Source organism: Haemorhous mexicanus, chromosome 16 (genome assembly GCF_027477595.1).
Source record: "Haemorhous mexicanus isolate bHaeMex1 chromosome 16, bHaeMex1.pri, whole genome shotgun sequence".
Classification (NCBI taxonomy): Eukaryota; Metazoa; Chordata; class Aves; order Passeriformes; family Fringillidae; genus Haemorhous; species Haemorhous mexicanus.
In genome coordinates, this window is record NC_082356.1 from 13367621 (window position 1) to 13390302 (window position 22682).

The window sequence follows — 22682 nt, forward strand, 5'->3', positions numbered from 1 at the left end:
CCTGTGAAAAACACGTTCACTCTCCTGTAAATTAATGGCCCATTAACAGCAGATCTCTCCTGGATGGAGGATTGCTTGTGGAAGAGATAAACTGCCCAATGCACAGAAGATAACTGCCCCACCTCTGACAGATGGCAAACACAACACACACTTATCTTGCAATCCAGGACCTGTCCTCACTGGCCGCCCCCATTCTCCAGAGTTCATGGTGCCCAGGGAGGCTGCAGCTGCCGGTGCCGGGAACAAACGAGACAGGTCTTGGTTTCAGAGAGCTCCAGAATCCATTTCTGACCCCAAAAGACAGGGCAAAGGCAGGGCTGTGGGGTTTTTATAGGGTACGCCAGGGGTGGAGTTTGGGTTTGGGCCAGGGGAGGAGTTGTTAGCAACACAAGAAGGATGAGATCAAATTCCTGCCTTTTAGCAACAGGGACACTCCACACAGAATGTGTCCCCAAATCCTAAATTCCTCCTCAAACACCTGAGAAATGGTGGGACTTTAGATATCTTTGATCAATTTCATTTATTTAACCATGTTTATGGTGGTTTTAAGGGATGAAGATGAGGCACAAGAAAATTGAGGCCAGACCAAAAGGAGAAGCAGCCAGGTGTGTTCCCAACATGGATCACAGGGAATGTGGGTGACCAGGGCTCTGCCCAATGTGGCTCCTCCAGTGGGGGATGGAGCTGGAGCAGCGCACGAAGCTCTTCCCGCACTCGGGGCACTCGCAGGGCTTCCCTCACCGGTGCCTCCGTTGGTGTCGGGTCAAGTGAGAGCTGCTGGAGAAGCTCTTCCCACACTGGGGACACTCGTAGGGCCTCTCCCCAGTGTGGATGCACCGCTGGGTGATGAGGATGGAGTTGAACTTGAATCCCTTCCCGCAGTCAGGGCATTGGAAGAGCCTCTCCTCTCTGTGAATCTGATAGTGCTGGAGAAGAAGGGAGCTGGTCATAAACCTCTTCCTGCATTGATCACACTCGTAGGGCCTCTCCCCAGTGTGGATCTTTTGGTGGCTGATCAGGGTGGAACTCTGGCTGAAGGTCTTCCCACACTCCCCACACTCATAGGGCCTCTCCCCAGTGTGGGTCCTCTGGTGACTGATCAGGTTGGAGCTGTGCCTGAAGCTCTTCCCACATTTCCCACACTCGTGGGGCCTCTCCCCAGTGTGGATGCGTCGGTGCCTGACAAGATGGGAGTTCTGCCTGAAGCCCTGCCTGCAGTCGGGGCAGTGGAAGGGCCTCTCCTCTGTGTGAGTGCGCTGGTGCATGAGGAGATCAGAGCTCGTGTGAAACCTCTTCCTGCACTGATCACACTCGTAGGGCCTCTCCCCGGTGTGGATCTTTTGGTGGACAATCAGGTTGGAATGCAGGCTGAAGTTCTTCCCACACTCCCCACACTCATAGGGTTGTTCCCCAGTGTGGATCCTCTGGTGCAGGATCAGGCTGGAGCTCTGCCTGAAGCTCTTCCCACACTCCCCACACTTGTAGGGCCATTCCCCAGTGTGGATCCTCTGGTGCCTGATCAGGTCGGAGTTCCACCTGAAGCTCTTCCCACACTCCATGCACGTGTGGGGCTTCTCCCCATCATGGAGCTGCTCATGGAGCACCAGCTCCGAGCTCTGGCTCCATCTCTGGCCGCCTTCCCGGCCCAGGCTGGCTCTTTCCCCCTCAGATCCCTGCCATCTGCGTTTGCAGCCCCTCCTCGTGCGGGATCTCTGGGGCTTTTCCTCCCCATTGGGTTCCTTCGCAGTGGAGCTGCTCAAAACGGCCTCTTCCACCAGGTTCTGCCGTGGGGATTTGTCCTCCTTGCTCTCCATGCTCAGCTCCTGCTCTGGAGGAGGAAGGACAAGGACAGGATGGGATTTGCCTCCGTGCCACAGGCAAAGGGAAGGAGATCCCCCCAGGGCTGTCCTGCAGCCGGGGGCCGTGCTGGGCTGGGAGATGAAGCAGGACAGAAGGGGGAAAGGGGCACTGACTTCCTCCTCACCTGCCTCAGTGTCCTGGGGCATCTTCCTCTTCCTCACAGCCTCCCAGGGGTTGGGAATGGGAAATCCTGGTTTGGGGAAAACAAGGGAAGAGCATGTTGACTTTGACGGTCCCTCTACCCAAGCCCATCTCTACACAACACCAGCCACCTGGGCTCCAGAAAAACCTCCCAAACACCAAGATTCAGCCCTGGAAAAGCCTTCCAGGAGTTTCCTGTCCCTGGTCCCTCCCCTTTGCTGTCCAGGGTTCCCCCTTGTCCCAGCTGCTGGGGGTAATGCTTGGATTGGGGGTCCCCCTTCTCCTCGGTGCCTGCCCTCCCCAGGCTGCTGGCAGTCCCAGCAATCCCAAAAGCTCCCCCCTCTTTGCTCTCCCCATTTCGGGATGCCGGGGCTGTTTGGGCTCTCCCGAGTCCCTTCTCCCCTCATTCTCTGCTCTGGGCTGCAGGGGCTCCAAGGAGTCCCCCCTGCCCCTCTCCAGCTCTTGAGGGTCCCGCCAATGGCAGCGCTCCCCCCTCTCTGGGCTCCCCACTTTGGGCTCCTGGGGGACACTGGGCTCTGCTCCTCCAGGCTGCCTCTGCCGGCAGCCGCCACCGGCACCCCCGATGTCCCCCCGAGGGGCCTTTTCCACTCAGCCTTGGACTTCTTCATTCTCCAAACATCCTCCCCCAAAATCCAGCTGGGAGGAACTGGGCATGACTGGCTACATGCTGGGGGTGATTGGAAACAACTGGGCTTATACTTGGATACACTGGGATCATGCTGGAGGTGACTGGGATCATACTGGCATTGAGTGCGACCACACTGAGGCTGACTGGGAGTGGCTGGCAGCAAATGGGATCATACTGGAAGGAACTGGGAGTGACTGGGAACATACTAGAGGGAGCTGGGCTAAACTGGGAGATACTGGGAGGGACTGGAACAAAAGTGAGGGTGAAAGAGAGCAACTGGAACCATTTGTGGAGCACAACTGGTTCATACTGGCAGGGACTGGGAGCACACTGGGCTCATCTTTGGATCATACTGGGAGGGACTGGACTAATACTGGGAGTATCTGAGAGCGACTGGGAACACACCCTGCACATCATTCCCCATCCTGGGCCTGACTGGGAGCAACTGGGAGCACGCTGGGAGCAAATGGCATCATACTGGGACTGACTGGGTTGATCCAGGAAGCAACTGGAATCACGCTGGAGGCAGCTGGGACCATACTGGGAGAGATTGGAAGCAACTGGGATTATACTGGGACCACACTGGGAGGGCTCACATATGACTGGGATCATACTGGAGCTTACAGGGATCACACTGGGGTTGAAAGGCAGCAACTGGGATCACACTTTGGGTACTGGGAGCAGTTGAGAGAAACTGGGATCATGCTGCAAGCAAACTGGAGGAACTGGGAAGGACTGGATGCATGCCGGAGGCAACTGGGTTATTCTGGGCATGACTGGGGGATCATACTGGGATAGCTCACACCTTACTGGGGCCACTGGGTAGCCCTTCCCACAGTCATGCCCATGACTGTGGGAATGACTGATATAGGACATGTTTGGGGCAACTGGGATATACTGGGAGTGTCTGTAACCATACTGGTAGGACTGGAACCACACTGGGAACAACCAAGACCATGCTGGGGAGAACTGGGACCACACTGGGGGCAACTGGGAATGAGTGGGACCATGCTGGGAGGGACTGGGATCATTTGGGGAGTGACTGGGACCACACTGGCAACAGTTGGGATCATGCAGGGGACAACTCAGACCACACTTGGGGCAACTGGGCATGACTGGGACCCTGCTGGGAAAAACTGGGACTATTCGACGGGCAACTGGGATCATAATGGGAGGAACTGGGAACAACTGGAACTATGCTGGGGGCAACTGGGATCACACTTGAATCACACTGGAAGCAGCCAAGTCCATGCTGGTTTAGATCGGGATCACACTGACGGTGACTGGAATCATACTGGGATTGACTGGAAGTGGCTGTGAGCAACTGGAATCGTGCTGAAAGCAACTGGGACAAACTGAGAGTGACTGGAACCATGCTGGGGTGACTGGGATCAACTGGGAGAGACAGTCACTGGGATCATACTGGAGGCTACTGGAGTCATGCTGCCATTGAGAGGAAGCAACTGGGATCACACTGGGGGCACACTGGGGTCGCACTGGAAGCAACTGGGATTACACTGGGGGCACTGGAATGAGACTGGGACCAGCTGGGCTCATCCTGGGAGCAGCCACTGCAGACCCCAGGACCCCCCAAAAACACCTCCCGAGGACCCCCAATGTCCCCCCGAGGGCCATCTGCGGCTCGGCTTTGGGGCCCTGCCAGCTCCAAACATCCCCCCCAAAATCCCCAAACCCAGGCACTCCCGGCAGATTTGGGCCGAGCTCCCCCTCCCCGGGCACCTGCGGGATGGGGGCGATGCTCCTGGGGCTGCGGCCACTCCAGGGTTCCCTCTCCCCTGCTCCAGCTGCTTCCTGCTGCCACTCGGCCTCTTCCTCCCTCCCTCCTCCTCCTCCCCATTCCTGAAGGCCGAACCCTGAGGGGAAAGGGGGCGAGGAAAGGGCGGAACCGTGAGGGGAAAGGGGCCGGGCCAAGGAGACGCACGGTCCTAAAAGGGCCCGGTTTGGTTTAAAATCACACAAAAGGGCCTCAAATGCAGCCAAAATCCACCAGGTTTGGCCTAAAATCAGACAAATGGACCCAAAAGTGCCCAAATTATTTTACAACCCACACAAAACGACCTAAATCCACTCTTAAATTCTCTGAAATGGGCTCAAATCCACCCTGAATGTGCCTAGTTTGGACTAAAATCACCCAAATGAGCTTAAAATCCACCCTAAAACCCACCTGGTTTCACATAAAATCAGCCACAGAGACATAAAATCACCAAGATTGGTTTCAAACGCTCACAATGGAACTTAAGATCGCCCTCAGGAAGCTTGGCTTAAACTAAAATTAACCAAAGAGGCCTGAAATCAGCCAAAGGGATCTAAAATCCATTGTAAAACTGCCCAGTTTATTCTAAAATTATCAAAACTGGCCTAAACCCCACCAGATTTGGCCCAAAATCAGCCAAAGGGACCTGAACAGCTGGGAGTCCCTGCCAGGGATCTGAGCCCACCCTAACCCTGCCCAGGCTGGCCCAAAATGCCCCCAAGGGCCGAGCTGAGGCCCAGCCCGGGATGGGCTCCGGGCTCGCTCTGGGCAGTTTGGGTTTGGGGAGTTTTATTGGCACTTTAGGGGGGTGTTTTTTCTGATGTTGTTTGGGGTTTATTAAAATATTTGGGGTTTTTTTTTTTACCATTTTGGGGAGAATTACTAGGATTTTGTAGCGAGTTTTGGGATTCTCGTGAATTTCTGGGGGATTTTGCGTGGCTTTTTTGGAATTGTGAAGCATTTAGTGGGATTCTTTGAGGTCTAGGTTTTTTACGTAAGTTTTTGGGGTTTCTTGTGGATGTTTGTGCAATTTGGGGGGGGTTTTGTGGGGTTTTTTGGGTGTTGCCAGGATTTCTTTGGATCCCGGGGTGGATTTTGTGGGACTTTTTATGGTTTTGCATAAAATTTTGGGGGATTTGTGGGTCTTAATTGGGATTTTGGCGGGGGTTGTTGGGATTTCAAGACACTTTGTGGGCTTTTATTTGTATTCTAGGGTGTTCTAACAGGATTTTGTGAGATTTAATTGGGGGACTTTTGGGGGTTTAATGGAGATTTTGGTGCCTCTCAGCCCTTCCCCACACCCAGGGACAACCCACAGACCAACCAAGGCCCCCCAGAATTCCGCTAAAAATCCCCCAAATCTCCCCAAAAGTACAGTAAGATCCTCCAAAACCCCCAAGAATCCCACAAAATCCCAGTGGAACCCACCAAAATGAAAAAATACTTCCAAAAGATTCATTAAATTCCCCCCCCAACAAAAGCCCCTGCAAAACCCCAGTAAACTCCCTCAAAATCCAAAACCCCCTGAAATCCACAACCCCCCGAAACCCAATAATTTTCCCCAAAAACCCAATAATTCCCTCTAAACAACAAAATCCCTCAAAGCCCAAAAAAGCCAATACCAAATCCCCCAAAAAATCTCTCCAAAAAAGTCCCCAAAATCCCCCCAGACTCACTGGGGCCGTCCTGGATCAGGGGGCACCGGCCGGTGGAACAGGAGCCACTTCAGGGGGCCCTCGGAGCTTTTTGGGGAGGGGGCACTATGGGAGACCCCCCCCAAAAACCGGGGGGGAACCCCTGCTGCGCCGCCTCCCCCTGAAACCCCCAGACCCCGGTTCAGGGTGGGTCTGGGACCCCCGGGACCCCCAAATCTCCCCCAGGACCCCTCCAGGAACCCCAAACCCCCGAGAGCCCCCCAAGGTTGGCCCAGGGGCCCCTGAGAGCCCCCAGACCCCAATCAGGCCCAGCCCAGGATGTCCCCTGAGATCCTCCCAGACCCTTCCCATGACCCCACCCAGGACCCTGCCAGGACCCTCCAGACCCGCCCCCGAAACCAAACTCAGGCTCCCCCAGCCCCTCCCCAGATCCCCCCAGTATCTCTCCCCAAACCCCCCAAACCCCCCCCCACAGACCCCCTCCCCAAACCCTTCCTGACCCCCGAAAGCTCCTCCCCAAAACCTCCAAAACCCTCCATGGACACCCTCAGGACCCCCCAGAGCCCTCCCCAAACTCCTCCAGGACCATCCCAACACCCCTAGACCCTTCCAGGACCTTCCTACAACCCCTCCCCAAAACCTCCCCAGACCCTTCCACTTCCCCCCCCTCAAGACCTCTCTTAGGACCCTTCCGCACCCCCCAGGTCCCCCCACAATGCCCCAGGACCCTCCCCAGACCCCACCCAAACCCCCGAGCCCCTCCCCGACGCCCCCCCAGACCCCCCAGACCCCCCAGAAGCCTCCCCAGCCCCCCCGATCCCCCCCCAGGACCCTCCCGCACCTGTCCCCAGCCCGGCGGGTCCCGGCGGCAGCGGGGAATGGGGCACCACTTCCGGCTCGCCTCTGATTGGCCGGGGCGGGGAAGGCGGGCGTTGCTGAGGGGAGCCGCGCTGTGAATGGTTGGTTCGGGGACGTGCAGCGCGGTGATTGGTCGGTTCGGCGGTGCGCGCCGCTATTGACTGGGAACCGGCGCACGCGGCCGAGGTGGGAGATTGCAAGAGGCGATCGGTGGAGGAGGAGATCAGGTGGGGCCGGGGCGAAACTGTGGGGGGGGGTTGGGGCAGGTATGAGGCAGGTTTGAGGAGAAACGGGGGATTTTTGGCGGCATTGACGGGAAATGGGGGGGTGTGCAGTGGATTTGGGGGGAATGAGGGGGTGTGAGGGGGCTTTGGTGAGTCTGAGGGGGCTTTGGTGAGTCTGAGGGGGCTTGGGTGGGTGTAAGGGGGCTTTGGTGGGTGTGAGGGGGCTTTTGGGAGCTTTGGGGGAAGCTTGAGAGGGTCTGGAGCGTTCTCAGGTGGGTTTAGGGGGTCTGAGGGGAATTGGGAGGGTCTGAGGGGATTTTGGGGGGTTGTGAGAGGAACTGCGGGGTTGTGAGGGGATCTGGGGGTTCTGAGGTGGGTCTGGGGGGAATTTGGGGGAGTCTGAGGGGATTTCATAGGGTTTTGGGGGAATTGAGGGGTCCGAGGGGGATTTGGGGCAGTCTGATGGATTTGGGTGGGTTTCTGGTGGGTCCGGGGGAGGTTTTGGGGGGTCTTGGGGCGTGTTTTTGGGTCCGGAGTGGTCCTGGGCCAACCTTGGGGGACTGTGGGGGACCTGGAGGAGATTTGGGGGTCCCGGGGAGTCTCAGGCTCACCCTGAACCGGGGTCGGGGGGTTTCAGGGGGAGGGGGCACAGCAGGGATTCCCCCTTCTGGTTTTTGGGGGTCTTCCATGGTGCCCCCTCCCCAAAAAGCTCCGAGGGCCCCCTGAAGTGGCTCCTGTTCCACCGGCCGGTGCCCCCTAATCCAGGATGGCCCCAGTGAGTCTGGGGGGTTCTAGGGGGGATTTTGGGGACTTTTTTTTGGAATTTTGGGAGGGGTTTTGGGGGATTTGGTATTGGCTTTTTTGGGCTTTGGGGGATTTTGTTGTTCAGGGGAGTATTTTGGGGTTTTTTGGGGAAAATTATTGGGTTTTGTGGGTGGTTGTGCATTTGGGGGGTTTTGGATTTTGGGGGATTTTTTGGGGGTTGGGGGAGGTTTCTGGGGGGGTATTTATTGAATTTTTTGAGATGTTTTTTAAAATTTTGTTGGGTTCCACTGGGATTTTGTGGGATTTGTGGGTGTTCAGAGAGTGCTTTAGGGATTTCTGGAGGATTTTGAGGGTTTTTAATATAATTTGGGGGAGGCTTTGCAATTATCCCCGGGTGTGGGCAAGGGCTGAGAGGCACCAAAATCTCATTAAAATCCCTAAAAGTCCCAATAAAACCCACGACATCCCAATTAAATCTCACAAAATTTCATTAGAACATCCTTGAATCCCAATAAAAGCCCACAAAATCGCTTGCAATTGCCACAATCCCCCCAAAAATTCCAACTGAGTCCCACAAATCCCTCAAACATGTCTGTAAAGCCAAAAGAGGCCCCACAAAATCCCCCCCGAGACCCAGAGAAATCTTGGCAACACCCAAAAAACCCCACAAAACCCCCCCAAATTGCACAAAAAGCCCCAAAACCCCCCAAAAATTTCCTTAAAAAACCCAGACCTCCAAAGAATCAAAATAAATGCCTCCACAATTCCAATAAACCCACCTCACATCCCCCAGAAATTCCAATAAAACCCCCAAAAATTCAAGAGAATCCCCAAAACCCCAGTAATCCCCCCCCAATTATTTAAAAAACAAAAAAAAATTAATAAATCTCCAAAAAACAACCCCCCCTAAAGTGCCAATAAAACCCCCCAAAATCTACACAACCCCCCAAAATCCCCAACTCCCTCAACACCAATAATTCTCTCCAAAAACCCCAATAATTGCCCCAAACTCCCAGCAGACTCTCCCAGCCCAGAAGCCCCAGATGCCCCAGCCCTGCCCAGCCCTCCCTGGTCCCTCCCTGGTCCCTCCCAGGCCCGTCCGGGGCCGTGGCCAAAACTGCCCGGAGCGAGCGCGGAGGGCCCGGAGCGAGCCCGGAGCCCATCCCGGGCTGGGCCTCAGCTCGGCCCCTTGGGGGCATTTTGGGCCAGCCTGGGCAGGGTTAGGGTGGGCTCAGATCCCTGGCAGGGAGTCCCAGCTGTTCAGGGTGGATTTTAGACCCCTTTGGCTGATTTTGGGCTGGATCTGGTGGGTTTGAGGGGGAATTTGAGATCCCTTTGGCTGATTTTAGGCCCGTGTTGGTGGGATTGGTTCGCATTTGGGTGATTTTAGGATAAACTGGACAGTTTGAGGGTGGATTTTAGATCACTTTGGCTGATTTTAGGTCCATATGGGTGAACCTCATTCTTTCATAGGTGATTTCAGTCCCACTTTCTGGTGATTTTGGGCACATTTGGTTGGATTTTTTGTTTTTAAGTCAAATCAAGCCATTTTAGGCTGATTTTAGGTCCCCTTGTGTTGGTTCCAGGAAAGTTTGGGTGACCTTAGGCAAAACTGTGTGGATTTTTGGGTGGATTTTAGGTCCCTTTGGTAAATTCAGGAAAAAACAGGTTCTTTCAGGGTGGATTTTAGGTGCATTTGAGAGATGCAAGGGTGATTTTAGGCCATTGTGTATGGGTTTTAAAACATTTAGGGCAATTTTAGGCCCTTTTTGGTTGAATTTTTGATCCATTTGGATACTTTTAATGCCGTTTGGCTGATTTCAGGCCAAACTGTGTGGATTTAGGGCAGGTTATGGGGCCCCTTTGGCTGATTCTAGGCCAAACCTGGTGGATTTTGGCTGCATTTGAGGCCCTGTTGGGTGATTTTATACCAAACCAGGGCATTTTGGGACTGTGAGTGGGACCTTTTGGGACCATCCCGCAGGTGCTTGGGGAGGGGGAGCTCGGCCCAAATCTGCCGGGGGTGCCTGGTTTGGGGATTTTGGGGGGGATGTTTGGAGCTGGCAGGGCCCCAAAGCCGAGCCGCAGATGGCCCTCGGGGGGACATCGGGGGTCCTTGGGAGGTGTTTTTGGGGGGTCCTGGGGTCTGCAGTGGCTGCTCCCAGGATGAGCCCAGCTGGTCCCAGTCTCATTCCAGTGCCCCCAGTGTGATCCCAGTTGCTTCTAGTGTGACCCCAGTGTGGTCCCAGTTGCTTCCTCTCAATGGCAGCATGACTCCAGTAGCCTCCAGTATGATCCCAGTCACCCCCAGCATGCTCCCAGTTACTTCAACTTCCTTCTAGTTGCTTTCAGCACAATTCCAGTTGCTCACAGCCACTTCCAGTTGCTCCCAGTATGATTCCAGTCACCGTCAGTGTGATCCCGATCTAAACCAGCATGGACTTGGCTGCTTCCAGTGTGATTCAAGTGTGATCCCAGTTGCCCCCAGCATAGTTCCAGTTGTTCCCAGTTCCTCCCATTATGATCCCAGTTGCCCCTTGAATAGTCCCAGTTTTTCCCAGCAGGGTCCCAGTCATGCCCAGTTGCCCCAAGTGTGGTCTGAGTTGTCCCCTGCATGATCCCAACTGTTGCCAGTGTGGTCCCAGTCACTCCCCAAATGATCCCAGTCCCTCCCAGTATGGTCCCACTCACTCCCAGTTACCCCAGTGTGGTCCCAGTTCTCCCCAGCATGGTCTTGGTTGTTCCCACGGTCGTTCCAGTCCTACCAGTATGGTTACAGACACTCCCAGTATATCCCAGTTGCCCCAAACATGTCTGTAGTCATTTCCAGGAACTGCCAGTGGCCCCAGTAAGGTGTGAGTTATCCCAGTATGATCCCCCCGTCATGCCCAGAATATCCCAGTTGCCTCCAGCATGCATCCAGTCTTTCCCAGTTCCTCCAGTTTGCTTGCAGCATGATCCCAGTTTCTCTCAGTTGTTCCCAGTAGCCCCAAGTGTGATCCCAGTCGCTCCCTTTCAACCCCAATATAATCCCAGTAAGCTTCAGTTTGATCCCAGTCCCATGCCAGCACTCCCTGTGTGGTCCCAGTATAATCCCAGTTGCTTCCAATCTCTCCCAGTATGGTCCCAGATTCCTCCAGCGTGGTTCCAGTTGCTTCCTAGATCAACCCAGTCAGTCCCAGTATGATGCCATTTGCTCCCAGCATGCTCCCAATCAGGCCCAGTGGGGGATGATGTGAAGGGTGTATTCCCAGTCGCTCTCAGATACTCCCAGTATTAGTCCAGTCCCTCCCAGTATGATCCAAAGATGAGCCCAGTGTGCTCCCAGTCCCTGCCAGTATGAACCAGTTGTGCTCCACAAATGGTTCCAGTTGCTCTCTTTCACCCTCACTTTTGTTCCAGTCACTCCCAGTATCTCCCAGTGTAGCCCAGTTCCCTCTAGCATATGCCCAGTCATTCCCAGTCACTCCTACTTGGGTTTTTGGGGAGATGTTTGGAGAAGGAAGAAGTCCAAGGCTGAGCGGAAAAGGCCCCTTGGGGGGACATCGGGGGGTGCCGGTGGCGGCTGCCGGCAGAGGCAGCCTGGAGGAGCAGAGCCCTGTGTCCCCCGGGAGCCCAAAGTGGGGAGCCCAGAGTGGGGGGGCGCTGCCATTGGTGGGACCCTCAGGAGCCTGGAGAGGGGCAGGGGGGACTCCTTGGAGCCCCTGCAGCCCAGAGCAGAGAGTGAGGGGAGAAGGGAGCCTGGGAGCCCAAAAAGCAGCGGCATCCCGAAATAGTGAGAGCGAAGAGGGGGGAGCTTTTGGGATTGCTGGGACTGCCAGCAGCCTGGGGAGGGTGGGCAGTGAGGAGAAGGGGGACCGCCAATCCAAGCATGACCCCCAGCAGCTGGGACAAGGGGGAACCCTGGACAGCAAAGGGGAGGGACCAGGGACAGGGAACTCCTGGAAGGCTTTTCCAGGGCTGAATCTTGGTGTTTGGGAGGTTTTTCTGGAGCCCAGGTGGCTGGTGTTGTGTAGAGATGGGCTTGGGTAGAGGGACCTTCAAAGTCAACATGCTCTTCCCTTGTTTTCCCCAAACCAGGATTTCCCATTCCCAACCCCTGGGAGGCTGTGAGGAAGAGGAAGATGCCCCAGGACACTGAGGCAGGTGAGGAGGAAGTCAGTGCCCCTTTCCCCCTTCTGTCCTGCTCCATCTCCCAGCCCAGCACAGCCTTGGCTGCAGGACAGCCCTGGGGGGATCTCCTTCCCTTTGCCTGTGGCACGGAGGCAAATCCTATCCTGTCCTTGTCCTTCCTCCCCCAGAGCAGGAGCTGAGCATGGAGAGCAGGGAGGACAAATCCCCACGGCAGAACCTGGCAGCAGAGGCCGTTTTGAGCGGCTCCATGGCGCAGGAACCCAACGGGGAGGAAAAGCCCCGGAGATCCCGCACGAGGAGGGGCTGCAAACGCAGATGGCAGGGATCTGAGGGGGAAAGAGCCAGCCTGGGCCGGGAAGGCGGCCAGAGATGGAGCCAGAGCTCGGAGCTGGTGCTGCATGAGCAGCTCCATGTTGGGGAGAAGCCCCACAGGTGCATGGAGTGTGGGAAGAGCTTCAGCCGGAGCTCCAACCTGATCAAGCACCAGAGGATCCACACTGGGGAATGGCCCTACAAGTGTGGGGAGTGTGGGAAGTGCTTCAGGCAGAGCTCCAGCCTGATCCTGCACCAGAGGATCCACACTGGGGAATGGCCCCATGAGTGTGGGGAGTGTGGGAGGAGCTTCAGGTGGAGCTCTTACCTGATCAGTCACCAGAGGACCCACACTGGGGAACGGCCCTACGAGTGTGATCAATGCAGGAAGAGGTTTCACACCAGCTCTGATCTCCTCGTGCACCAGCGCACGCACACACAGGAGAGGCCCTTCCGCTGCCCCGACTGCGGGCAGGGCTTCAGGCAGAACTCCCATCTTGTCAGGCACCGACGCATCCACACTGGGGAGAGGCCCCACGAGTGTGGGGAATGTGGGAAGAGCTTCAGGAGGAGCTCCACCCTGATCAGCCACCAGCGCATCCACACTGGGGAGAAGCCCTATACGTGTTCCAAGTGTGGGAAGAGCTTCAGCCAGCATTCCAACCTGCTTGTCCACCAAAAGATCCACACTGGGGAGAGGCCCTACAAGTGTTCCAAGTGTGGGAAGAGGTTTCAGAGCAGATCCTGTCTCCTCCGGCACTATCAGGTTCACACAGAAGAGAGGCCCTTCCTCTGCCCTGACTGTGGGAAGGGATTCAGGGGCAACTCCACCCTCATCAACCACCAGCAAATCCACACTGGGGAGAGGCCCTACGAGTGTCCCCAGTGTGGGAAGAGCTTCTCCAGCAGCTCTGCGTTGACCAAACACCGACAGAGGCACCACTAAGGGAAGCCCTGAGAGTGCCCCGAGTGCGGGAAGAGCTTCGTGTGCTGCTCCAGCTCCATCCCCCACTGGAGGAGCCACTTTGGGCACAGCCCTGGTCACCCACATTCCCTGTGATCCATGCTGGGAACATACCTGGCTGCTTCTCCTTTTGGTCTGGCCTCAATTTTCTTGTGCCTCATCTTCATCCCTTAAAAACTCCCAAAACAGGGTTAAATGAAGGCAATTGATCAAATATATCTGAACTCCCACCATTTCTCAGGTGTTTGAGGAGGAATTAAGGATTTGGGGACACATTCTGTGTGGAGTGTCCCTGTTACTAAAAGGCAGGAATTTGATCTCATCCTTCTTGTGTTGCTAAGAACTCCTCCCCTGGCCCAAACCCAAACTCCACCCCTGGGATTCCCTATAAAAACCCCACAGCCCTGCCTTTGCCCTGTCTTTCGGGGGTCAGAAATGGATTCTGGAGCTCTCTGAAACCAAGACCTGTCTCGTTTGTTCCCAGCACCGGCAGCTGCAGCCTCCCTGGACACCATGAACTCAGCTGCAACAATTCTGGAGGATTTGTGGGTTCTGGGAGGATTTTGGGTACTGTTCTCCATCTCTTTGCACTCCGAAAGCCAAGAGGGATCGATCTGTCACCTCAAAACCACTCAAATCCCACTGAAAACAACTGAATTTTAACCCATAAAGGCACCATAGCAGCTCAAATTTCTTGTTCCCTTGTCAAAACCACTCAATCCCAGGCCAAACTCACTCCATTCCACAGCTGCCAGGGTGAGTTGGGGTTGGGAAGGGACTGGGAGAAGTGGGATCCCAATTTGGAGTGGTGGGATGGGGATTGTGTGGGGCTGGGTGGGTGGGATGTATTTGATAGCAAATAAAACTTTCAGAGTTGCTGATTTCTGTCCCGTTTATTTTCTGTCAGTTCTGTTTGCAGAGTGCCACCTTCTCAGCTAATTCAATTCCTATAAAAATCCCATTTTTTAAGTCATCTAACCCAAACAATCCAAAAACCAATATCCAAATGAAACAACCCACCCGCAATTAAATTTATTTAAAGTAATTTTAATTTTTTTTAGAGTACTTAAGTGCGTTATTAAAGTTTAATTGTTTGGTTAAAATGTGTGAGAAATTATAGTGGTGTTTGGTTTTGTGTTCAGTATTTTTGTAATATCAATTGTTTTACTAAGGTGTGTTAGACTGTATGTTAGTTTTTTTAGATATTTTTTATCTGAAGTATATCAGTCATCGAGTTAAAACTTTCAAAAGGTATTTCTTGGTATATAATTTGTTTGTATGTATTGGTAATGTTATAGTAATAGTTATTGTTGGTTTGGCTTGAATCGTTATTGGAGTATTGTAAGGAAGAGCTGAGATTTTTATATTTCATTTTTTAAACAATTTATTTCATTTTAATTCTAATTTCTTGATTTATAATTTTACTCTAATTTGTTGAGAGGATAGGAAGGAATTTCAAGGGCAGGAACATTTTTTCCTGGATGGGAACTGGAATTCCAAACCCTGGGAGTGTGCACAGGACCACACAGACTGGGATCAAATATGGACTGGGATCAAATATGGACTGGGATCCTGTGGGTTGGGACTGCACAGAGTGGGACCGTATGGATCAGGACCACCCAGACTGGGATAAACTAGACTGGGATCATATGGACTGGGATTGCACAGACTGGGATCACACGGACTGGGAAAAAGCTTTGGCTACCACTGGCTGCCTTTGGCTACCATCCACGTGTAATGATGGCCACATCAAGTTGGCTTGATCCTGTTTGGGGGTCCCATCCCCCTCTTTCCCCCCACTCTCCCGCCCCTTCCCCATCGTTCCCCCAATCCCCTCCCCCGTGCTTGGTTTTGGGGGTTCCAGGCCCCTCCTGCTCCCTTTGGGGGTCCCGACCCCCCTTTGGTTGAATTTGGGGTCCCCGCCCCCCTTCTCACCGCGCCCCCCGCTCCCCCCGCGGCCGGGGGCGCTCCCAGAACCACCAGTGCCACCAGTACGGTCCCAGCTGCCCCCGCACGCCCCATCCCCATCCCCGGGGTCACCTGCCCCCTCCCCAAATTCTGCTCCTGGACACTGATGAGTCATCAGCGTCCCGCGCTCTGATTGGCCAGGATCTGTTTTGGGGTGCGGACGGGAGGAACTGGGCACCCCCAGGAGCCCCTCGGGTTTGGGGCTTTTGATCCCCCCTCGGGGCGGCCCTGGGGCCACCCCAACACCCCCAAAATGGGGAGGGTCCCCAGGGCCCTTTGGAATGCCCAGGAATGGGCTGGAAGCGGCAGGAGCCGCCCCAAAAAGGGATTGAAGGGTCCGGGCCGGGAATGGGGGAGGCTCTGGGGATGGCTCCGGTCCAGATTGGGGCGGGCTGGGATTGAGGGAGGGTCCGTTCAGCGGCTGGGGAGGGGCTGGGACTGGGGAGGGGTCCGGGATTGGGGGGATGGGTCCATTCCGGGACTGGGGTGGGATCTCTCCCTGGGATTGGGGTCTGGAATTGGGTAAGGGTCCTTACCCGTTCCGGTTCCCGATCCCAATGCTGTTCCCAATCCCATTCCCGATCCCAATCCCATTCCTGATCCCAATCCCATTCACAATGCCATTCCTAATCCCAATCCCGGTCCCATTCCTATTCCTGCTCGCAATCCCATTCCCGATCCTATTCCTGTTCGCGTTCCTGTTCCCAATCCCTATCCTGCCGCTGTTTCCAGGGAATGGCTCCGATCTCTACCCCGACTCCAAACCCGGGGAGGGGGGACGCCAAACATTGGGGTCAAACACTCTAAATCCTGGGGTCAACTGACCCCCGATCCCAAATCCTGGGGTTTGAAACATTTAGGGTGTCCAACACCCCCCGTTCCCTCTGGGGTCAAAAATCCCCAAATCCGAAATTCTGACGTGTCAAACACCCCCAACCCCCAACGTTTGGGGTTAAAACCCCCAATCCCGACCTCCTGGGGTTTGAAATATCTGGGGTGTCAAACCCTCCTCATCCCCAAAGTCTGGGGTCAAATCCCCCAGTCCCCAAACTTTGGGTTCAAAGCCCCCCTGATCCCAAACTCTGGGGTGTCAATCCCCCAATCCAATCCCCCGATCCCCCCATTTGGGAGTTACACCCCATTTGGGGTTAAATCCCACCAAATCCTGGGGTCAATCCCCTTAATTCCTAAACTTTTGCGTCAAAATCCCCTGATCCCAAATCCTGGGGTGTGAAACATCTGGGGTGTCCAACTGCCCTGATCCCAAAGTTTAGGGTCAAATCCCCTGATCCCCAAATCCTGGGGACAAAAACCCCCAAATCCCAAACCCTGGGGTGTCAAACATTCCCAATTCCCAAAGTTTGGGGTCAAACCCCCCAGTCTCCAAATTCTGGGGTCAAAACCCTGGACCCCAAATCCTGGGGTGTCAAACACCCCCAAATCCCAGATTCTTGGGTCAAACCCTCCCCCAAACCCTAAGGTGTCAAACTCCCCTAAACCCTAAAGTTATGGATCCACGCCCCCAAACCCAAATTTTAGGATCAAACTCCCCAATTCCCAAATCTGCTATTTGAAATATTCCTGATAGTTTTATCAAAATTACTCCTAATTGCTTTAAGTTTCTTGTCCACTGCATGAATTATTTTACTATGATGTTGCTTCATACTCATAACAAAAGACATGCATCTCATTCTTAAAAAACAAAATAGAAGAGGAATGAACGCCTTAAGAACATTCAAATAATGCAAAATGTACATGAGAAATTTGGACAACTAATCATTCTGAATGATGCAGTATTTACATGAGAAATTTGGAAAAAAGATCATCACATCTAAATCCCAACTGAGTGCACCACAGTGAAGCCCAATTGATTCATTACCTTCAGGAGAAGATGTGCCTGTGTTTTATCATCAGCAGCTCAAAGCTGTCACCTGTTCATTCCATCAGACACTGATCAGCTCTGAAAAAATGAGGCCCAGGGCAAAGAGAAATAACCTCATCACCTTGCAGCCTCTGTGGCCAGAGCAGGAGCAGGAGGAGGACTGCCAAGACATGGCTGGGTCTGGAAACTGACAGAGGCACTTTGCCAACAAAAGCCTCATGGCACCCTCATGGTACAGTGCTCCTACTGACCTTCTCCAGTTATTCCCTGTTCCAGCTCCCATGAGGACATTCAGGGATGGCAAAGATCAACATTTCCAGCTAATGGACTTTCTCACACTCCTCAACTAATTGGAAACAATGGTCATTTCTTTCCATTTCCCCAAGAGACATTGGACAATATTCTTCTGTTTTCTCATGCTGCAAAACCCTGTGTCAATGACTTGATAGAATTTGGTGAGTTTTGTTGATTGTAATTGCTCTTTTATCTACCTTATCCCATATCTAGTAGATAACCAGTGATAACCTTGATGAGATAATACCTTCACAAGAGTGAGCAGTTTCAACATCAGAACAGAGGAGCCTTTTTTAAATGAACAAAAAGGGGGAGATGTCATAGACAGGTAGAATAATGATAAAAGAAAGGCCCTATGAAATCAGGCCTTGCTCTGCTCTATTAACAGCTGGCCTGTCATCTCCTCTGAGTGCAGCTAAGCAGTTACAAGTTCCCATGTGAAGCGATTTTGAGAATGAGATTTTGTGAACAATCTATTCTGAGGGTGAGAAACAAATGCACCTGCATCAACAAGGGATTTGTGCCATGAGAATCATTGAAGAGAACAGGTAAACAATGCAATAGAGAGATTTGATGCACAAGTAAAATCTATTTTATTACCTAATAATAAAAAAACTGCTTAGAAACCTATTCACTAACTAAACTTGCACATGAGGTCTTTCAAACTGTGTAAAATGAGTTGTGTGCATAAAGAATAAGGAGTTCTTCTCCAGCTCAGCTGGGTCCTTGGGGATTTCAGTTCACCCCCTTTTTTAGGGCTTTGGCTTCCCCCTTCTTTGGGGTTTTGGCTTCCTTCTTTTCTGGCGCTTTGGTTTCGTTCCCTGGGATTTTGGTTCTTTTCCTCTCTGATTCTTTGGTGACCTTCTTCTCTGGGGCATTGGTGTTCTTCTCTGCTGCTTTCTTTAGCTTCTTTTCTGGGGATTTTGTTTCCTTTTTTGGGATTTTGGTTTTATTCTTCTCGGGTGGTTTGCTTTTCCCCTTCTCAGCTTTTGGAGGCTGCTTCCCCACAGAGACTCCCTTCTTTCCCTTCTTCCACCTCTCCTCCTCCTTCTGCCTCTTTTCTTCCTCTAAGGCTTCTGCCTCCTCCTCCTCAGGCTTTAGAGCTGGCTGTTTCAGCTCCCTTCTGCAGACAAAACAGAAAACATGGCTGAGAGTCCCACCAGAAACTTGGGCTCACCAGTCCTGCCTGGCCCTGCACTTCATTCCTTGACCCTGAGGCCATTTCTGTGAATTCTCCTCAACCCACAGAGGTTGGGAACATGCCAAGTGAGGGCGTTGGTGGAAGGGGACCTCCAGGACCAGTCAAACCTGAGCTTTGCCATCATCAGCTCTGGACTGTGCAAGCTCCCTCTTAAGGCACAGCCAGAGCCCTCCAGCCCAGTGCCAAAGGCTGATCCACCAGCTCTCTGTGCTGGTGCTGAAAACGCCCTTTGTCTCTTGGCTTCCCAGGTTAGAGCAGAGCACAGATTGCTCACATCTGCTTCTCTCTCCTACCATTCTTACTCAGCTCATTCAGCCCCTTCTCCCTGGGCACAGCTGAAGCATGATTTTAAAGGGTTAAGATTTCAGCTGAGGGTTAGAAGCAATTCCCATGGATCAGGATGTAAGGTAGATAGGCAGACCATAGGTTAATGATTATGAGATGCTTAAGCTGGAGCTGATTGTTCTATTGCTTACCATTAGGAGCTTCTTTCTAGGAGGAAGTGGAGTAAGTGAACTGTTAGAAGAACAAATTGAAACCAGTAGAACAATGGTTTAGCACCTGGGCTTGAGGTCAGTCAATCACTGAGCAGGGGACCTTGGATCATGCCAGAGGGTCACAGAGACCTGATGAAGACATTCCTGACTTCATCCCTTAAGACCACAGACCCAACTCGAGACCACCAACCCAATTCAAGAGAAGAACTGCACAGGTGTGAAGGACCAATGACCTCATTTGAATACAGAGCAGGGATGGGAGGGGCTGGGGCTGTGCAGATGTATTGTATGTAAGATCTTGGGAAATAAAGAGAGGGCAGAGAACCTTGGGCAGCGCGGTCACGCCTTTTAGGGACGGCTCTGGTGCTGCCCGCCGGTGTTAATAAACACACCACTGTCTGACTTTAATTAGTTAGAGAGTCTCTGTCCCTGATCTTCTGTTTTAACGACTCCTAGCCTGCTCCTTAATGAGAACAATCCTGTCAGTCAAAGCAAAGGCTGCAGGAACTCCTCTCCTGCCAGACAGGCTCTTGTCAGCCAGATTTCCTGCTGGAACCCAGCTGTGACCAAGCAAACCAGGGCTGGCTGCCACGGAAACCATTGGAAGCAGCCTCATCCATCTCCTCCCCATGAAACCAACTTCAGCCTGGCCTGAAGAAGTCCTGAGGCACAGGCTTGCTTTGAGCAGCCTCCACTCCCAGCTCCACACTTGGCCTGTGTGTCCTGAGCTGGGCTGCCTTGCTGGAGCTGAGCTTCTCCTGTGCTTGCCTACTGCTGCAGCTGAAGGGGAGCCTCAAGGACATGAGCTTTTCTGGGTGCTGTCCCACCACATGGAGAACCTGGCAGATCAGCATTGCAAGGACTTCATCTGGGGCAGGAGCAGGACCCAAAGCAAGGTTTGGTCTGTGCCCCACGCCTGCCCATCCCACAATCCCACTGCTTTGATGGAGAAGGGAGATGAAGAAGATGCCACTCAACACCATGGACTTCAAGACACCTCCAGAGGCAGTGCCAAGGCAAGCCCAGAGCCCAGCTCCCTGCAGGCAGCAGCTAAGCCAGGAGGGCTCAGCACTCAGAGAAGAAGATGTTCTGTCTCAACAGAAGAAGGTCCTTCCTCTCTTGGGAGCCAGGGAGCTCAGAGTGGCCATCCCTGTGTTGCTTCTGGCCTTTGCTATGCAGCACCTCTGAGCTCAGAGTCCTTGGAGCAGGAAAGCCCTGCAGGGACAAGAACCCATGGCAGAGCAGTAACCCATGCAAGGCTCACTCACCTCTCCCTGAGAGGTGCCTGAGAGCCACAGCTGATCTCCCGGGGGCTCAGGGAGGAGCTGACACCTGAGGCCTCTCTGGTCACCAGCACCTCGCAGGTGGGGCCTCCCTCCACGTGGCACAGCTCAGTGACATTGGAGGTGCTGCTGAGGTGGCCAGAGAAGGTGGAGGAGACCTGCTGGCTCTGTCCTGGCTGCAGCACACCTGAGAGTGGCAGGACACTGAAGGCCTGGATGGAAGACAGGAGAGATTGAGGTGTTGAGCATGGAAATGGATGCAGAAGAGCATCTTGGAGCAAAGTGCAGCTGGACCTGGAGGGGCCTATTCCCCAAACACTGCCAGAATCACCCTCACCTCATCCTGCATCCATGCCACTGACAAGGGCAGGGACCATGGGGAAAATGTTCTCCCATGCTCATGGGTCAATGCATTAATTAGTGCATTACATGAAAGGGAACTGGGATGTCTCCTGGCAGCAGAAATTCTCTCTGATGCACAACTTGCCCTGAAAAAGTTTAAAAACTTCCTGCTTTTAGAAAAGGAGGAGACTCAGAGTGAGAGCTTTTGGAGCTAAGGGAAGGAGTCCAGCCCAGCTCATCTGACTCCTGAGGCTCTTCCCCTCTCTCTCTGATTTAAATGCTGCTTTCTCAAGGTGCTACAGCAAAAGCTCCTGGAAAATTTCCTATGGACCACCTGGGGAGTTCCAGGGGGAGCAGTGCCCTCCACAGGCGCTGCACAGCGTCCTTGGGCAGCCCCACAATGTGTCCTGCACAGCCTCTCCAACAAGCAGCTGCTTCAGCAGCACTTTGTGCTGGGCCTGGAGGGAGGGGAGGCCCCTCTGTGGCCAATGCTGAGGGCCCCCAGTGGCACTGGGAGCTCCAGCCCTGCTGGCCTCACTGACAATGGGCAAGTGAGACAGATTCCCTCTTGCCTTCCAGGGGAGTGTGCGCTACATCCAGGGAGCACCTGAATCCCTCCAAGCCCCGTGGGAGGGGAGGGTTTTCAGGAGTTTGTGCTGGCACCTGAAAAACAAGCCATTTTCTGTGCCGGGGGGAAGAGACAGCCACTCTGCAAAGTCTCCCTTTGTAAGAGAGCTTCAGGGCCAGCAGTGCAACAGCAGCTCTGGGGTAAAAGCAGAGCCCTGCACACAGGGAGTCTGGCTGGCTTGGGAAGAGGCTCCATGGAGATCAGGACTCATCCCAGCTAGCTCTGGGAAGGAAGCTGGAGCTCTGAGCATGATGATGCAGATAAAAGCCTCATCTTACATTGGGAAGGAAACAAGGCCAAAACACCTCACACTCAGCACAGGCCTGTAGGATCTGAGTCAGCTTCTCCAAGGAAAACTCTCCTATTTCTCCCTCCCACCCACCCCATGTCCAGCCACTGGCCCTGCTGCCCAGCCCACTGCCAGGGCACAGGACAGCAGGGCAGCAAAAAGGGAGGTCAGCACGAGCATGACTTGGTGCTGGCAGGCTGGGGAGGCAACACAAGCACTGGGTGGACAAGAAAATCTACCTCTGCTCCTGAAGAGTGGCTAAAATCCTCCACTTCTCTCAGGGCTCTGGCTGCCTCCTCGTTTCTGATCTTAAAGTGCCGCCAGCGAGATGCCGAGGAGTCCAAGCCAGTTCTCTGCTCCTTTGGGGGTTGGGGCTTGAATTTAGGTGGGTGAAGCTCATCTCTGGAAAATAAGAGAACTATGAACAGGGACCTGCAGTGGGAGGGAGCTGCCCCAGCAGCTCCTGGTCAGGATGCAGCCCCTGGCTGGGTGCTGGCACCTTGAACTGAGAAATGGTTTGATCCAGCCCTTCCCAATCCAGGCTGGAGCAGCTGTGCTCTAAAGGCAGCCCAGGGATGACACTGAGCTGCTGCAGCAGCTGCAACTGCTTGCACTGAGCAACTGCAGAGGACAGGCATGAACACCTTGTGGGGATGCCAAAAGCACAGTGGGAGAGGAAAGGACAGAGAAGGCAAGCAAAAAGGTGAGATCTGAGGCACCCAGGGGCAGACCCAGCCAGTGCCCAGCCAGCACAGCCCCCCCAGTGCCCAAGGCCAGAAACTCTGCAGCTCCACCAGGGATTTATCAGGAATGATCCCCTGACACTGCTGGGGGCATGGTTGACATTTTCCAACACTCCCAGGCGACTCAGGTCCCTTTCCCCATCCATCCATACACAGGCTGTGGTGCTGGGATCCTGCCAAGCTCTGTCACCCTTGGGCTTGGGGAGGTTTCTGCCAGCC

At 53.9% G+C, this 22682-nt stretch overlaps 2 protein-coding genes across 2 annotated transcripts in view; one reads left to right on the forward strand and one right to left on the reverse strand.

The window, feature by feature from the left end:
- The window catches only part of LOC132334968 (zinc finger protein 883-like), a 42802-nt gene extending 37251 nt beyond the window's left edge, over positions 1–5551 (reverse strand). The window contains 3 exon segments of the mRNA XM_059861088.1: positions 697–1828; positions 1985–2050; positions 4391–5551. Of these exon segments, the coding sequence (XP_059717071.1) occupies positions 697–1828; positions 1985–2050; positions 4391–4508 (1316 nt within the window). The 5' untranslated portion in view covers positions 4509–5551.
- A 2268-nt stretch (positions 5552–7819) lies between these two features.
- Positions 7820–14734, forward strand: LOC132334739 (zinc finger protein 239-like). The gene is made up of 3 exons (XM_059860844.1): positions 7820–7936; positions 12007–12072; positions 12228–14734. The coding sequence occupies exons 2-3, from the start codon at positions 12051–12053 to the stop codon at positions 13316–13318; spliced, it is 1113 nt and encodes a 370-aa protein (XP_059716827.1). The 5' UTR covers positions 7820–7936; positions 12007–12050; the 3' UTR covers positions 13319–14734.
- The last annotated feature ends 7948 nt before the right edge of the window (positions 14735–22682 follow it).

Excerpts from the sequence above, each read along its gene's own strand:
- LOC132334739 (XM_059860844.1), top strand. The coding sequence starts at position 12,051 with ATGCCCCAGGACACTGAGGCAG. Across the intron at positions 12,073-12,227 it reads GCCCCAGGACACTGAGGCAG|AGCAGGAGCTGAGCATGGAG; the intron begins GTGAGGAGGAAG and ends TTCCTCCCCCAG.